Source organism: Cupressus sempervirens, chromosome 10, assembly GCF_028749045.1.
Source record: "Cupressus sempervirens isolate cs-2001-9-10 chromosome 10, ASM2874904v1, whole genome shotgun sequence".
In the NCBI taxonomy this organism is placed as follows: Eukaryota; Viridiplantae; Streptophyta; class Pinopsida; order Cupressales; family Cupressaceae; genus Cupressus; species Cupressus sempervirens.
In genome coordinates this window covers 616940195-616959072 of record NC_143127.1, presented here as the reverse complement: position 1 = coordinate 616959072, position 18878 = coordinate 616940195, and the positions used below count along the sequence as shown (strand labels likewise).

Here is an 18878-nt window from a genome sequence, read left to right as displayed (position 1 = left end):
ATTTTTTTTCAACAATTTCAACTTTTGCCAAACTCCATCCTCTATCAAAGAAATAGGTGTTTGCATACCCATCATGCATTGCATGATGATAAAATTGCCATGGTCTCCCTAACAATAGATGACAAACATCCATAGGTATAATACCAAAAAATACCTCATCATGATAATTTCCAATTTTGAACTTTACCAGACATAGCTCATTGACCAGAGTTGTGTTGTCCTGCAACCAAGCAATCCGTTAGGGATGTAGATGCTTCCTTCTCTCTAACTTCAATTTATTAACCAGTTCCTCTTAAACGAGGTTATTAATACTATCACTGTTACATCCCAATTTTTGACCTAATTTAAAATATAGTCGTTGAAGTTCACATGAAGTCAGTTGACAGTTAAATTTGTTATAATCCTGCCAAATGGTAAGAAGGTTAGTCATTATAATTTCATATGAAGATAACGTGCTAGTGATTAATTATCATGAATTCATGAATTGAAAAGGCGGTTAGCCGTTATGATTATTTATGATTAAATAACTTGTTATGGTAATATGATTTAACTGCGGAGAATTTCCTTGTAGGAAGCATGTCAAAGGGGTGGAAGCATTGTCAGAAAAGAATTGGGCACAGGAGCATCACCATCACTGAGAAAATGGGTATGAATCGTGAATCACCATGATTGTGGACCTAGCAACTTGAACATCAGAATACAATCGATGGAACCGCATGAGCTATTAAAAAAACGATTTAAAACATAAAATAAATTAATTAAAATATAATATGTACCTCAAAGGATTTTGAATGATCTTTCACCATATTATTATGGTATATATCTATGTACGTACACATAGATATAAAAATGAAGTGACACCATCATATTATTTTCTTATAATAAAATGATGCCACCTCACCAATATATTTACATGTATGTATATAAATATAAATTATAATATTTTTCGAATTATAACCTTCAATCTTCTTCCATCTTTATATTCTTGTCTTGTTTGAAACCGATTGACACTTGGCTCATTTACTTGGCATCCAAGAGCCAAGACATTCTTTTATGTTACGGCTTCTTGGAAGCCAAAGAGTCCCTTTTAATCCTTATTATATTTTGAGATCACGGAAGACGGGACATTCAAGAAATCACATTCTCAACTTCCATATATTATTATCACTTTTTCCTTGTTCATTCCGGCTTCAATACATAAGAGATGCTCTACTTAAGCAATCAAACTTTCTACAATTTCATTTGAACCTTTCATAGCAGTGTCGTTCTTAATGCACTCTGTCGTATGTGATCTTTTCTATGCTAAGGATTGAAGTTGTATTTATACACTATGGTTACACCTGGAAGACATTCATATATTTCAAACACCCGACTACCTTGCTCATGCTTACGTTTTTCAATATTCTGTTGGAAATCGTGAGTACTCTTATGTTGGAGTTGTGTTAGATATTTTTACAAGTAAAGGTGTGGTAAGTACCTGAGTTTTCAACAAGACATCATCTCCAAATTGTCCAAGTTATGTGGAACACCCAAAACCAGTATTTCCAATTTGATTTTCTTGAACCAGGGTGCAATAACATCAAATTTCATAGCAATAAACTACAGTATTTATCATGGTGATATCTTGTTTGATATTATAGATTTGATCCACTTTTCAATTTTGCTTTGTCATGGCAAGTGAAAGCCAAGAAAACATAGTATGAATCCATAAATCATTATGCCAATGGAGATTAGCATTAAACAATAAATTCTGCAATCTTTAAGAATATCTCTTTCAAATCACAGATTGTGATAAGCTAGAATATATATATATATATATATATATATATATATATATATATATATAATTCATGAATTAGCTGAGAATCAACAGACAGAGTCGGTTGCTCTAAGATCTGAGCACCTAGGATTCACCGGCTATATAACCATGGAAAAGATGAAGAGGTGAGATGGAGTTTGCAATGACATAGAAATAGAAGTCGGATATGATACATTAAATCTAGAATAACATCATTTAATAGCTCATGCATAATCATGTTTATTGTATTCTCCTGTTGTCAAGTCAAGTGGTGTGATTAGATACCAGAGTGCTCAATGGATGACAAGATGTTCCATGTCTATTTCGGGTAGGGAGGGCCTTTCTCGTCAAAGATTGTGTGGGGATAAGTTATGGTCTGAGGTTGGGTGGTTAAGCCCCTGACAATGTTTCCCTCTCCACAAGATGTCGAACGAGCATCAGATAAAGATAAGCTATGCATTCAAACATTTGTCAAAAACAGGTATTTTTACTATACGATGTATGATTAAGTAGAAGGTAAGATTAATTGAGTTATATCATCATTACAGTTATTTCTTAAAATGAAAGCAACTCTTATCATCAATATAATTGGCAATCAGTTAGATCAATTGATCTTCTAACTGAATGTGGAATATATTTATTTACGAGGGATAGATTGTTATTTCAGTCTTTCATTTATAATAATGATTACGAGCTTATTTTCCAATCTTATGTTATTTCCACAGTTGAGCAAATCAAAAGGAGAGGAATGATACAGTTGTATATGATGCCCTAAATGATCCAATGGTAATTGATGCCCTAATGATACAGTGGTATCTAAAGCCCAAATGATACAATGGTATCTGAAGCCCTATATGATACAGTTGTATTGACGGCCCAAATGATATAGAGGTATCTGATGCCCTAAACAATCCAATGGTAATTGATGCCCTAATTAACACGGAGGAGTGTGATGCCCTAAATGATCCGATGATGTAAGATGCCCTAATTGATAGTGGTATGTGATGCCCTTATTGATATAGTGGTATTTGATGGTAATTGTCATTTGATTTTGATATAGTGGTATTTGTGGACTAACCTGGGTGTTTGCAAAAGTAACCCTAGATTGATCTCAGTTTCGAATTCCATGGTATGTAGGTTTTAATTTCCATAGTAAATTTATTGAAGGTGTTTTTTAGATGTTAGTTATGAGTTTTTCATTTATGTAATTATAACTATTAAATCTTATTCACATGAACATAACTGATATAATTGTCTTCCTATGAAAATGAAGTAATAATTGTATTTCTTTGATATGTTAGTTGATAATTAAGACCCGGAAAAAGAAGTTGTTACAACCACCATCTATAATGATATTGCATTCTTTACTATTAAACTTACATCTTATGCAAAACAAATTCTTCCTTTTCTCTAGTGTCTTCTCATCATTTAGCAAGGCCCTTCTAGTAACAAGGACCTCTCCTCTTTCACAATCTTTAGAATGCGAGGCCTCGACATCCTCATCTACATGTGCAACTAGTGCATGGTCTTTTGGTCTCTCATATTGGGGACACTCAGAGGCTCAATGTCCTTCGCACTATAAACATGTTCCACTAAAACCTCCTCTTCCCAATCCTTGCTCTCTTCCTCTTCTTCTTTGATCTCCATTATCTTGATCGCAAGGATGATAGAAATTATTCCCCCTCTTATTCTAGCTACTACTAGAGTCATATTGGGGACACTCATAGGCTCAATGTCCTTCGCACTATAAACATGTTCCACTAAAACCTCCTCTTCCCAATCCTCGCTCTCTTCCTCTTCTTCTTTGATCTCCATTATCTTGATCGCGAGGATGATAGAAATTATTCCCCCTCTTATTCTAGCTGCTACTAGAGTCATCATTCCTCTTATGATCTTCATTTCGACAAACCATCCACTTGATTTTCCACCATAACCTCTTCCATTTTGCTTAATCCCAAACTTCTTGTTCAATTTTTCTTCTCCATTATATAAAAATTGATATAAATCTTCAAAGGTAGATATTCTTACCATTATGTGTTCTTAAATACTCAAACTTAACCCATTTATGTAATGGGAAACCTTCTCCTTGCTAGCCTCAGAATTACCCCTTCAAATGAGAACTCAATAGAACTCTTTAGTATTCTCTCAAACATATTTTTTTGTTTGCTTCAATCCTTGCATTTTCTTCAACAAATCATGCTCATAATCAACAAGAATGAATAGTCTCATCAATGTGTCCACCATCCAACTCCATCCTGTTATCTTTTCCTTTGCTCTTCTATTTCTCTTTGACAAAAACTCTTTTCACCAAATTTTAGCATGACCTTTCAGCTTGTTCTTTGGGAACCTAACCCTCTCAGGGTCTTCTACTTACTCATACTCAAAACGCTCTTCCATATCATTGATCCAATCAATTCTTTTACATTAACATTTCTAGAAAATGTGTAAACTTAAATCTTTGGTCTCTTCCCAATCTTGGAAATGGCCCTTAAAAAACCTAGCTTCGTCAGGATCTTTGGTCATTTCTTGTTCTTCAAACTATCCTTCTTTAGATTCATCCTCATTTTCATCTCGTTCTAATTTTGGCTCCCCTATGCAACTCCTCTTGCATTGCTTGCATTTTTCTCTCGAGGGCTCTATGACCCTTTTCTATCACACTCGAAACTCTTCCACCTTAATTCCTTTGTGGAGGTATTTTCTGCACTTAACCTCTCAGACCCACAACCATAATCCTAGTGCAAATTGTCTCATGTTCGACAATCTATGCACTCAAGAACTTTTGTTCTGATACCACTTGATGAAGGGTACTCTCCTTACTAACCCAAGCACACAACAAAACATGGAAATTAACATAAAATTGCAAGAAGATAAACACTTGCTTTCTATTATCTTCAATGAGATGACATCACCATATTGAATGAAAAATAACATACTACAGCCACATGGGCATTTTCATTACAATAATCTACAACATAGAGCCACAAACTACCATTCTGGAACCAAGCATGAAATCCACTTTCATCCCTTTATATGCAGCACCAATAACCGCCTTAGAAAATTTTAGAAAGTGAAGTTTTATAATTTTGGCATTGAGCGGTTCAATTTCCTACTTCAAGTGATATTTCTCTCTTCCTTTTGTATCAAAACTTGAATCTTGATGGCACAACTTCAGGAAGCCATAACTTGTGAACCGTGTACCCGATTGTCTATTACAACCAATTTTAGAAAACCTCTCTTAGCTCTCTACAACTAGAAGAGGCACCTCAAACAAGTTTTGACTTGTTTCAAAGCCTTGAAGGCCTTCAGAATTGAGTTCAAAGCTTTTATACCACCCTCTCAAAACAAAATATTCAATATCTTTGAAACCAAACTTGGTCTTACCAAAAACTTTTACCTACAAGCTTATACATCCAAAAAGAACCTACAAGGAAGTGATTAAAACAATTCGTGCTCCAATGAAAAACTTACTAAAAGTAGTAGCCCTGCCCAAGGATAGCCCTTATTGAAAAACTAGACAATATTTTTAGGTGATGCAATATTGCTCTTACACATTGGATTCTCCTGCATCACTCTCCCAAGTAGCAGCCTCCACAATAAATAATTCCCAATGGTCATCTTCATCAAGGTATGTTCCTTGTAAATAATGACTACCTCTGAACCAACACAAGTTTCCCTTCCTCAACCAAAGTGTGTAACTCAAAAGAGGGAACAACATTACTTCCAAGAGCCTTCTTGAGGTGAGAAACGTGGAAGACACAATGAACATCGCAACTCTTTAGCAGCTCCAACTCATATACCACCTCTCCAATCTTCTTGGAGGTCCTCAATGAGCCATAAAAACTCAGTTTTATCTTCATTGATCCACTCTTCTTGATAGTAGATTTCCAAAAGGATGCAATCTCAAATAAACCATGTTGTCTACCTCAAATGCATGCTCTATACAATGCAGGTCTACATACAACTATTGTTTTTGAGCATGTTGGAGGTTGTCTTTAAAAGATTGCATTGTCCTAACTTTGGTGCAATAATCTTAGGTTTCAAGGACTCCACTATAACTAACCAGAAATCAATGAACTTAGAAGCTCCATGTCATGTCCCCATTTTAATAAGATTTTAATAAATATTATAAGAAATATTAACGAGTAATATCAATAACACAGCTAAATATTAAACTATAACATAATCAATTATAGACCAAATAATATAAACTATTCTATATAAGTATGATAATGCATATGATTATAAATATAGTAATAAATAATAAATAAATAGTATTCAAATATACTTATATATACATAATATGATTAACAATATAGTATTACATGCTATAATAATCAGCAAAATGAATAAAATGTAACTAACAATGTCAATATAATGATATGAGCCACCTAAATATAATAATGATAAGTTAATAAGTAATCATAAATCAAATAAACATATTAATAAATAATCTATTATTATCATATATATCATTAGTATAATCAATACTAAGCATTAAAATATAATAAAGTATTTTATTATACTTGTATTTATTATAAGTATCTTATATTATATTTTAACTAAATTATAAATATATATTACATCAAATTAATTACCAAAAACTACTAAATGAATAGTCATGAACCTTCACCCACTCACCATTTTTGGTAATTTATTTGATGTAATATATAATTATAATTTAGTTAAAATATAATATAAAATACTTATAATAAATACAAGTATAATAAAATACTTATATTATATTTTAATGCTTAGTATTGATTATACTAATGATATATATGATAATAATAGATTATTTATTAATATGTTTATTTGAATTACGATTACTTATTTACTTATCATTATTATATTTAGATGGCTCATATCATTATATTGACATTGCTAGTTACATTTTATTCATTTTGCTGATTATTATAGCATGTAATACTATATTGTTAATCATATTATGTATATATAAGTTATAACTATATTTGAATACTATCTATTTATTATTTATTATTATATTTATTATCATATGCATTATCAGACTTATATAGAATAGTTTATATTATTTGTCTATAATTGATTATGTTATTGTTTAATATTTAGTTGTGTTATTGATATTACTTATTAAAATTTCTTATAATATTTATTAAAATCTTATTAAAATGGGGACATGACACTTCATATCAATAGAATGCCACCAAAGGATACATCTTGGTTTACTTGTGATTGGCGTTATGGTAAATCAATATTGTATTAAACAAAGGAAATGAAAGCTCCTTATATTGATTTACAAAGAGGTTGCTTCTAAAAGAAACACTAAAGAACTAAAGATAAAAATAGAAACTACTTAATAAACTAAAGACTAACTAAGATGACAATCAAAGAAACATTACGATATTTTAATACCCTCCCTTATTGGTCATCATCTAACTAGAGTCTTTTGGTCACAAATTCTTCAAAACATTTCGTTGTTGCTGAGACCCTCCCTGGATCTGCAAATCTTAATGCCGAAGAAGTCATCCTAACTGACGTTGGGTAACTGAGTTGTTACTCCTGTACCTAGAGACACTGAGATGAAATTGAAAGCACAATTTTGGGAAAATTGTTGTGTAACACAAGCGTTGGGGTATATTGGGACACCTAGACGAGTTTTTGGGACGAGGAGACAAAGGGTCTCAATTCCAAGACAATGGGGAGCAATGAGGGGGGGGCAAAGGGAGCGTTGTGTACTACACATGTATAACTTGAAATGCTAGTTATAAAGTGATGTTTCAATATAATATACCAAATTAAAACACTTGAACATAGCAAAATTGCAACACTAACCAAAACCATTGAAAATTCAACATAATAAATTAGTATATACCCAATAGTAACATGCAAAAAATAAAAACAGAAATTCAAAGTACATATCCCAGCAGCGACGTGGTTGTGTAATGGCGGAGGTGGGGATACTCGGGTACTACAAGTACCCGATGAGGGCACGTCTCGGGGATGGGTACTTCGAGGTTTTGGGTGGGTGCAAGTCCCTAGGTTTCACTAGAAAATTGCTAAACCCTTTTGCAAATGAGTACTACATCCCAAATAGACTACAAGATGATTCACCAAAAACTTTTGCAGATAAGCACTACGACTCTAAACAGACTTTAAAAAGCCATAATTTATTTAGGAGAAAAACCAGCCACAATTTTTACGGTGAAAATTTGAACAAAACTAGACAACAAAATGTGAGACACGGGTCATATAATACAAAGCATTGATTTTTAGGAAAAAAATGTTAAAACCTATTAGATAGTTTTTTAAGGAAAATTTATTGAAACCCAACAGAAAAATTGAGGAAATTTTATTCAAACCCAACAAATAATTTTTGAGGAAAAACTTATAAAAACCCAACCATAATTTTTGAAGGGGAAAGATATGAAAACCCATCATAATGTTTTAAGGGAAAAATTTATCAAAACCCATTAGAGAAACCTTAATGCGAAAAAACACGAGACTATGTGGTAAACAAGCACACGCAAGTACATACAACTCACAAAATGTGCATGAGAGAACATGCAACAAACATGCAAGTACATCCAACCTTCAAAAATTATAGACTTTTGCTCAAATTAAGAAATCGTGCAATCAAAACCGTCAACTAGGCTCACAATTTTCAGCAAACAATTTTAATTTAAAACAAATTGAAAAACATTTTTTTTGGAAAAAAATATCAGGATCAAAAGAGGCTTAAATTTTTCTTTAAAAAACCAGCAGATTTTGTGAAACCCCATTGATCCACTCTAACACTTTGTTATGGTAAATATGTGTATTAAACAGAGAAGATGAAAGCTCGTTATAAAGGTTTACAAAGATAATGTTTCTAAAAGACATACAATCTTACTAGGTGAGGTAATCCTCTCCCTCTCTCTCTCGAATATCATGGTTAAGCTAGTAGGTTGGATTATGGAGTTAGTATCATCGTTGGTGATGCTCTTGTTCCTTACTATGTGATCACTTGTGCTCTTATTGTAGCTTCCAAACATGATATTAGTGGGTGAGACATTTTTGGCTGATGTCTCTTTCACTAGTTGATTTAGAGTTTTATTTTAGTACTCCCCTTTTTTGTGTCTTTTGTCTTTTCTTTTGGTTGTGTTTTCATACACTCGTGCACGGATGTGGAGTTAGGATCCTTAGTTTGGAGGCTTATGTCCTTAGATTTAATGACATCTTATTTTGTTGCAATTCTCCGCAAGTATCTTTCTTTCTCTTTTCCATCTCTTCCTTTACCATGAGCATGAGCTTGTCTCAAACTTCCACCAAAGTGGAGGCTAAATGTATAGCCCTAAAAAGTAAGCGCTTACTTTGTGTGCATTTTGGGACCATTTTTTGTCCACTTTAATGTGTTCCTTATGTTGGGATCTGACATTGCACCTAATTGCATACATTAATTAAATCAAGGTCCTACCTTCTCCTTCAATGTTTCTTTAAACTCTAAGTTGACTCTGATTTCTATTTACAATTTCCCTTCCACTCACATAATTTGTTTCCCTCTTGAGCCCATTTTGGCATTTATGATCAATTTTCCTACTCATCTATCTTTTTCTCAAAACCCTAAACACTTCTCAAGTCTTGCAATTTCCACCTCAAAATTAATCCTTCCACGTATAAGTCAATCCTATTTTGACCTATACCTTGGGGTTGAATTTTGGTGGATTTCAAACCCGATGCAAGATATTTTCATTTTCTTGCCCAGTACAGTCGGCCTTTCCCAAATTTGGACCCTGAAATTACTATAAAGAGAGACTTTCCCCCCTCATTTTCACATCTCAATCATCAATCTAAAGTTATCCCTCATTTCTAAAAGCTACCTACATTCAAGCAAATTATTGTGCATTTAAGGGGTTCAAGCAAGAAAGCATTCATTGAAAGCATCCATCCATCAAAGCATTCATGCATTACCTTCCATAAATCTTTCTTTTTTCATATGAGACAAAAGAGTTGGCCACCAAGGGAGGGAATTTACCATTCAAATCTTTCTCTTCTTCAATTCAACATTGAGGCAAATTACGAGCATCTATTACATGAGGTTTTGTCTCACAAGATTTTTCTTTTGGTTGTTGTGTTCAATCAAAGCTATTGCTTCAACCTACTTGATCATATACCAAGGATAATTGCATTTACATGGTTTGATATTCTTCATTGTTGTTTAATCTCTACTATGATAGCATTTCCTTTATTTAAATTCAAGGTTAATTTCTAAACAAGGGCTTCATCAAGGCAACTCCCTTCCCCTCCGACAATTTCCTTTTCCCTTTGGTGTGCAGGTGCAGATTTGCGAAGTTTCGGATTCGGGAATTGCAGATCTAGAGATACGCTATCAATCACAATTTTGAGACCTCCAAATTTAGCCCTCCCAATTATAGGTCGAACCTATTTCGACCCATCTACAAACCTTAGATTTTAACAGTCGGTAGATCCAATCATTAGGTTTCCAAATCTTGATCTATTTCCAGTTTTGATATAGTTTGATAGGGTCTCTACAAATCTGAAGTTGCTTCCTCTACTAGCCCTCTAGGTGAGTACATCATCACCCTTATTTTTCATAACACTTACTTTGATGGACTAGATCTGATATCTTGTTGTTACATAAGTATTTGCTTTTGTTTACTTGCACACACATTACACTTTTATCCTTACATTCTTACATTCCTATACATAGAAAGAAAGGACCCTAGAATCAAACACCCCCTTTAAGGTCTAAATTATGCATTAGCACCCCCGTATCTATTTGGGTTTGTGCTAATCAGATTTAGCCTCAAAAAGGGATCTTAGGGCCCCTTCTAATGTATGTGTCATGTTGGGATCTATCATTGATCACCATTTTTCATTATACATATAGAGGTCCAAAATTGATATGAATACATTTGTTACTACAATCATGCTAGATCAAAGGCTCTACCTTGTATAGGTACCTTGTCAAATGTAATTGCCTTAGAGTTTAAGGAAGCAGTTTACCCTTGTTTTGATGGAATATGTTATCAATTACCCCTTAGCCACCTTACCTTTGCATCAATAAGTATACTTATTTTCACTCTATTGACATGCGGGCACTCATTTACATATTTAAGTCCTTTCTATGAGAGTTATTCTTGGATCTTTTGGTAAGTTATAGAAACCGAGGTCACCTGCCATATGTGCATCTTGAAATGTCCTTGTAATCTTCATCTTAAGCCTTGATTCAAGTACTCAAATTATCCCCTCCTATAGAGTATGAGTTCATTCGTAAGGTGAGTATTTATCACAATCTATATGAATTTGTTCTTTCAAATCAAGTACTATTTCCATCAATTAATACAAATGTGGCATGCTTGACAATACATCAACTATATTTTTCTTCCCCTTGAATTATTCAATGTCATAATCATAAGCTTGTAGCTTAAACACCCATTTCTACTATTTGTCATTAAGATCCACTTGATCTAGGATATAGTTGAGGCTATTGTGATCATTTAACCATGGGCTTACTTCCCACAAGGTATTGCCAAGACTTGGTCAAAGCATGCATGATTGCAAGCATCTCCTCATCGTAGATTGGGTAACTTCTCCCCACTTTCAAATTCTTGCTCTCATAGACATTTGGGTTCTTATTTTGCATTAGGACAACACCTATCGAATCACAATCAACCTCAAATAGTATAGAGAAATCAAGAATAGCTAAGACAAGGTATGCGCTCATGATTTTCTTGATATTATCAAATGATTTTTTATTAGATTAGACCACGTAAGGCTCCCTTCTTAGTGCGATCTATAAGTGAGATAGAGACCTATGAAAAAACCGTAACAAATTTCCTATGGAAACCACAAAGCCAGAGACTCCCTTGTGAGATATTTGTAAGAGGCAGCCAATCTAGAATTGCTTTGATTTTCTCTTGATTAACACTAACTCCCTTAGAGTTGATTTTGCAACCAATAAATAGAAGCTCTATCATCTCAAACTCGCATTTTGGCTCTTTTGCATGCAAACATTCTACATCAAGAATGCTCAAAACCTCATCTTAGATGCCTCATGTGCTCCTCCATATCTTGTTGTAAATTAAGATGGCTAAGTAGAAGATATTTCCACAAGTCAAATTGTGATATTGCTATCAGGATTCAACTATGTAGTTCTTGAGTCAAACTCATTGACCAATGTTTCATGAGGAGTGGTTCACACGAGCCCATCTCTCATTAGAATGAATGGAACACTAAGCACTCATTGGATCTAGGTGATGCTCACAGAGGTGAAGCACGGGGACTTCCCAGGAGGTCACCCATCCCAGTACTACTACAACTTAAGTGCACTTAACTATTTGAGTTTCCTCCATGATAAAACCCACTCTACTTGCAACCCCATTTGTAAAACCTTCACCAAGTGTTGTGACTTATAAACCATTCATTAGAAAGCCCCTTAAGCTCATCAATTGATAACTAGAAGATATTTTCCACAAGTCAAATTGTGATATTGCTATTAGGATTCCACTATATAGTTCTTGAGTCAAACTCATCAACCCATGTTTCATGAGTAATGGTTCACACGAGCCCATCTCTCATGAGAATGAATAGAACACTTAGCACTCATTGGATCTAGGTGATGCCCATAGAGGTGAAGTGGAGGGACTTCTCAGGAGGTCACCATCCCACTACTACTCTAGCTTGAGAGCACTTAACTACAGAGTTTCCTCTATGGTTAAACCCACTCTGCTTGTAACCCCATTTACAAAACGTTCACCAAGTGTTGTGCATTATGAACCATTTGTTCGAAAGCCCCTTAAGCTAATCAATTAACAAGTAGGAGATATTTTCCACAGCAAGTAAATTAAGATGTCATCAAAGAGTATCAAAACAAATCTACAAAGTTGCATCTGAAACACCCAATTCATACAAGACTAAAAAGTGACAAGGACGTCGGTCAAATCAAAGGGGGTAACTAGAAACTTGAAGTGAGCAAAATGGCATTTAAAGGTTGTCTTTTCTATGTCCTCTCTAACCCTTATTTGATGGTACCTAGATCTCAAATATATCTTACACAACTCCATCTAGCTCATCAATGAGCTCATCAATCCACCTGATGGAGTACCTATTTTATAGTCTTATTATTCAGAGCCATGTGGTTAGTACACATATGCATGGTTCCATCTTTGTTCTTAACTCAAACCAATAAAGAAGCAAACAGGCTCTTACTACATCAAATATGTCCCTTCTCTAGTAGCATCTTAATTGTCTACTCAATCTCATATTTGTGCCTCTTGGATTTCTTATAAGGAATGGTAATAACAAGTTAAGCACCCTCCAACTCTATCTCATGCTCAATGCCTTTGTCAAAAGGCCTATTTGAAGTTATACAACTAAAAATCTTACTTCACTTGATTAATAATGTCTACACATCTAAATGGAAGCTACTCTTTTCCTACTCAATGATTGCATGCATTATATTACACAACATTACCCACTCAATCTAATCATGTAGCTAAACTCTCCATATGAATGTGACAAGTAAGTTGTCAGATTTTGTTTGGTTTCAAGTTCGGGTTCGAGGAAGCAGTTCACTGATAAGGAAAAATTTTAATAAACGGGGATTTGTTTTTGTTAGTACAAAAACTTATAAAAATTGTGTGTGTGTGTGTGTGTGTGTGTGCGCGTGCGTGCGTGCATGCATACATATGCAACCTAGAAGCATGAATTAAGATTAGAATGTCGCATAGTATCATATAAACAACAAAAAAACCATAAACTTGTAATCATATATCTACATTAGGTCTCACAATAAATTTGAAATTAAACTTATATTATTAAATAATAAAGTCAAATGTATTATTTATTAAAAGTTAACTAAATAATACAGTATTTAATTTAAAATTAATATGTATATTTTACACTTTTTTAATTAATATATATTCTATACACTTATTAACATTAAGATGTATATTTTACACATCTATTTATATAGCTATATATTGTTAATATAAATAAGAAATAATTTGTTAAAAACTTAGCTATTAATTATTTCCTAACATTAAAATTGGAAATCATTTCGAAGTGTCATGAAATAAGATATTCAGCAGCTAGCTATTGTTGGATGGCAAAATATTACTAGTGTAAAGGTTGGAGCCAACCCATTTCTTATTGCAAACTTTGAGACAGGTGTGACCCTGTTTGGAACATTGTAAGGCTCATAGCTCTCCACAAAACCCCTAGTCACAGAAAATCCATGCAAACCCAAACCGTACCAAAACCCTACCTGGACACAGTGCGAACCAGACCTGGATCCAGGCATAAACACTGCAAACCCAGAAACTTAGTGTGACAACTCTAGGATTTCAATGCAGAGACACTAATGCTGCTCCAATTGGACGCCCATTATTGCACTGCTAGTTTGTGGCACTTGTTTCATCATTTTGTAACACGGAACACTGTGAATCATTCTAACAGAAGTTGTCAAGATATTTACATATTTGTCCAACTGCCCTTGAAGGCATCACACTCCACAATGAAGTGTTTTCTAATTCCACTGCTCTAGAAGTACAAAAATGCACTCTTTCTTCCCAAGCTTTCCTTGGCCTTTTCTGCCTCCCTGTTTCACAACGGAATTGATTGGTTTTTAATTGAGCAATAAGATTTTTTGGTTCTACACAGAACATTAGTACCTACGTATCCTATTTTTTATTTTCATGATGATCACAAGTATAATTGGGCACCACTTAATTGAGCAATAGGAATTTTGGCTCTACACAGGATTTTAGCCCCTAGCTATGTTTCTTGATGATGATCTTAAGTATGATTGAACTCCTTGATAACAAAAAATTCTTTCTCCCTAGCACTTTGCCTCGTGTAAAGTTGTGGAGCTTATCCATAGCATTTACCTCCTTTCTATTCATAAGGCACACATTCAAGTAGATATTTCATCTACTCATCCATTTGCTGCATCGCTTCATCCAAGACTTCTTTTCTTTGTACAAGATGTTATTGAAAACAACCCTAGGCCATCTAACCACTTCCACTTACTCAAACTTCTTAAATATCTTATGAGACACACCATAGGAGTTGCTTCAATAGGAGTAGTCCCTATTTCACTCAACATGATCTCATAAGCAAAATAATAATAATTTTTAACTTTCTTGTGATCAATTCTTTTATTCCCTCAGTATGTTTCCACTTTGAGTCTAAGGTATTGCTGTCCAACAATTCAACACAAAAAGGGTATGCATAGGTTTCCAATCCCATAGCTCTGTCTGTCTGAATTTGTTTTGTAGAGCATAAAACAATTTCCATCCTCCTAAAGTTTTCTTCTTCCTGCAACATTCCCAACTTAAATTGTTGTATTTCAATCCGAAGATATTTGTATTTCATAACTTCATTAAGAATACGACCTTCACAGTAGAACTTCTATTGTCTCTAGTATCTTCTATTGGAGAAACCATGAATCTGATCTTGCTGATATTGAGTTGCATCCTCACCACTTTTTAAAAACATATTCAAGCTCATATAACTGATCTTGCAACCCAAGAGTCAATTTAGCAATCAGAAAAAGGTAATTCGCAAAATGAAGAAGCCCAAGTTCATGTGACTGCTCTTGCAACCCAAGAGTCAATTTAGCAATCAGAAAAAGGTCATTCGCATAAAGAAGGAGCCTCGATATAAAAGTCCTCAAATGCACACCATTGCCACCTTTGCCAATTTAACCACTCTTCAAGTTTGTCAATATATAAGCCAATGGTAAGGATGGTAGAGAAATATGGTGGTTTTGAGATGAAAAAGAAGGGGGTCAAGTTTGTCAATATATAAACCAATAATAAGGATGGTAGAGGAATGTGGTGGTTTTGAGATGGAAAAGAAGGGGGTTAATACTGAAAAAGGTGCTGGTGGCTATGGTGTCTTCAAATAGGTTGGTGATGGTGTGTCTTCTGTTTGAATCTGGCATGGTGGTGTTTTGCTACTTCTTGTTTTTGATTGGCAGAGCAGACTGTACCTTTTGGGTGTAATGTGACCATTTTGACTGCTGATACATGTGTCTTATTTTTTACAAGAGGGCCCTACATCGTCACTATTTAGTTTAAAAAAAGCTCAGTTACCAGATACATCCCAAGGCCCCTCCATATCAAATGCAGATGCACACACCAGTGCATTTGGATGTGTGCTGGTACTCAAATGGGAATATTCCTGTACAAGATGGTGTATTGTTAAACTATCAATTTGCATTTAATATTTTATCATTGGCATTTGGAATTGATCGAGTATCATACTATCAAATGATTTAGTATATTTCTTTAATATTTTTGTCTATAATACATATATACATGCGTACACCACAATGCATCCAAACCCTGGAAAAAATTCATGCATCCATGTACAAGATTCCCGTGCCCGCATCTGAACCGGTAACTAAGCCAAAAATAAATAGGAACTAATAATGCAAAATATGAAGTTCCTGGCATGCAATTATGTCTGATTCATGAAATGTAAACTACAGCAAATAGAACTTTTAGACTGCATGGTATTGGAGTTTGCTCCAACTTTGTATTTTTTTATTTACAATGAAATAGCAAATGCAAGAAAAATTCTTTGGGCTACTTTTGTAAAGTTAACACAGCTATGTATTATTTTTGCCCCATAATTTTTGTAAATTTTGAATAGAACATATCAAATCGAAATATACATCCAGAAAAAATTGCTTCAAGATTATTTCTTCCTTCCCTGAGAATGTAAACATGGTCATGGAAGACCCAAAAAAATTAAAGATATACATAAATAGAAAAGATCATCATTAACCATACTGATTCAATTTTTATTTTTCCTGACAATTTGTAACACTGTAATAACATAGCACTTTACTGCTTTTCTTGCAGAAAGGGATAACAGATAAGATTTAACATACAGTTTGAAAAAGCACCAACAGCTGAAAGCAGAGCGCAATCAAAAAGTGAACCATCTGCATCTAGGCAATATATATCCTGCGTTACAGGAATTGATCATGTTCTTGTTGCCCAATTGCCATGTAACCATATGTACAGCAATTTATAAATGTGTGTCATTTGTACAATTCAATCAAAATCATCAAACACAAGCACAAGCACAAGAACACGTCATAGGCTTCACTTTGACAGTTCCTTAGCCCAAAATGTTTTGCCTGGAATAGAGACTCAAACTTGTAGAATGGACTATTGTATCTATGCAAAAGGACTTGTGTATTTATTTATGTAAAGCCAATGAACAAACAGAAAAAAATATTTACCAAATATGCCATCCAAGCTGCTTTTCCATGTGATATAAGTAGCTCCTTCACATTAACCACGCCAGAACTGCATTTATTCCAATGGCCTATCTGTCAATATAGTTCACAGGACCAGAAATCTCTCTCTCTCTCTCTCTCTCTCTCTCTCTCTCTCTCTAGGAAAACAAGGGATACAAACTTCATTTGTAACTATGTATTTGTCAAAAGTCCAGAACGTTAAATATCACAATATTTATAGTACAACAAAAAATGATAATCTAATTGTGCTAAACAAAACAAACAACGAAGCTGGAACACAGTAATACAAACAACAGAGTACAAGTTATATTATATATGCACTGAAATAATGTTTAATTGAAAAAATTTAAGAATTCACTATCTTGATTAAAATTGGAAAGAAACAAACTGTTGATAGGAGCGTGCTAACTTGTAGTTAGCAAGAATTGGCTATCTAGAATTTTAATGGAAAAGTATTAATGCAAGCACTGTTTCTGTTACAGACCCAAGAAAGTAATCTGATATATGTTCAAACTTCAAACTACCATAAGAAAACATGAGACCTGAAATATAAAATTGGATTTCATTGTTAGGATTTTGAATCTGACATGCATTGTTGTTCTACAGACATCAATATACCTATATGTTGAGAACTCGAGTTACTCAGAAACTTGTCCAGTCTTATATTATTTTTGTCAAGCCAGATTCCATTTCTTGCTTTGTTTATTAGTTTCTTCCACTAAGGTTAGTGTCTATACTCCACAAATGACAGATTAGATCAACAAAGAGATGGTAAATGCAAAAATTGGAGTTGATGCCACGTGAGAAGTGGTGACACTATCACAAGTTCATCATCTCAATTTAAAAATGGCATTAATGGAAAAAGGCCCCAATAAGGGTAATCAGGAAGGATTCAGAGCACAATCAAGAAGACAAGATGTTCATCTAGTAGAATTTAATTATGCTGAATTATAAAGTCCTACATCTGGACTTGATTAAAAAATAAACCTAAAATAACAATTTATCAAAATAGTCATCCAAGAAAGGTTATATTATCTACCACTGAAGTATTCCACAGCTCAGAAAGAAAGCTTGAATGGTGTTTGTTGACTCCTTGTGATTTGAACAAAGCTTTAGTGAAATACCCTTTCCTTGGCCTAATTGAAACTACTATAATACACGCAGCAATAAGATTTTGTTTTATTACAACCAAAGGAAACCCAGAAATACAGATGAATAATAGAGATACTGACAATCAATAGCAGAAAATCCTTGGTCAAAATTGAAAGTCCAGATGACAGTTTACAAAACTTTATTCCCAAAGCCTAAACTATTTACTGCTGACCTGATCATTAGCTGGATAAATTGCAGACCTGCTATTCATTTGTTAATCGAAAGAAGCTGTGAGTTCTTCCTCGTGGTTAGCCTTCTGGAGACACATTCATTCTGTACTCTGCCCAGAATAAGACTGTGACATGAACGTGGTTCAAACTGTGACCCACACTTGGAAGTTGAAGGTTCTCAAATGGTTTTTCTGGGATCTCTTCCTGAATTCTCCGTAGTTCACCAAATCATCTGGTCTTTGTAAGTTCAACCATTATCTATTGCTTGTTAACCGACTCTGGAAACCCTGTCCTCACAATAAAATTATGCCTCTAATGTGTGCAGATTTCATATCAAGATCAGTGAAATTTTGCACGGATCCTGAGAAGCACTTCCTTGTCTCTAGCTCAGTTTATATATAAATGTGTGACTATTACATTCATGAAGAAATGCTTGTCAAGAATCGCTCATGTAACTGCCTTCAATTTCTTTTGATGACAGATGACAGAGGTATCGCTTTGTATT

The 18878-nt window shown here is 34.1% G+C and overlaps 1 protein-coding gene across 2 annotated transcripts in view; it reads right to left on the bottom strand.

The window, feature by feature from the left end:
- LOC149535354 (3'-5'-exoribonuclease family protein) overlaps window positions 1-18878 on the bottom strand; it is an 83183-nt gene that overhangs the window by 11174 nt on the left and 53131 nt on the right. For both annotated transcript variants that reach the window (XM_089803707.1, XM_089803708.1), the window contains exons 5-6: window positions 17034-17100; window positions 16677-16752 (exon numbers count right to left, since the gene is read on the bottom strand). In XM_089803707.1, the coding sequence (XP_089659833.1) occupies window positions 16677-16752; window positions 17034-17100 (143 nt within the window). The remainder of the gene's footprint in view (window positions 1-16676; window positions 16753-17033; window positions 17101-18878) is intronic.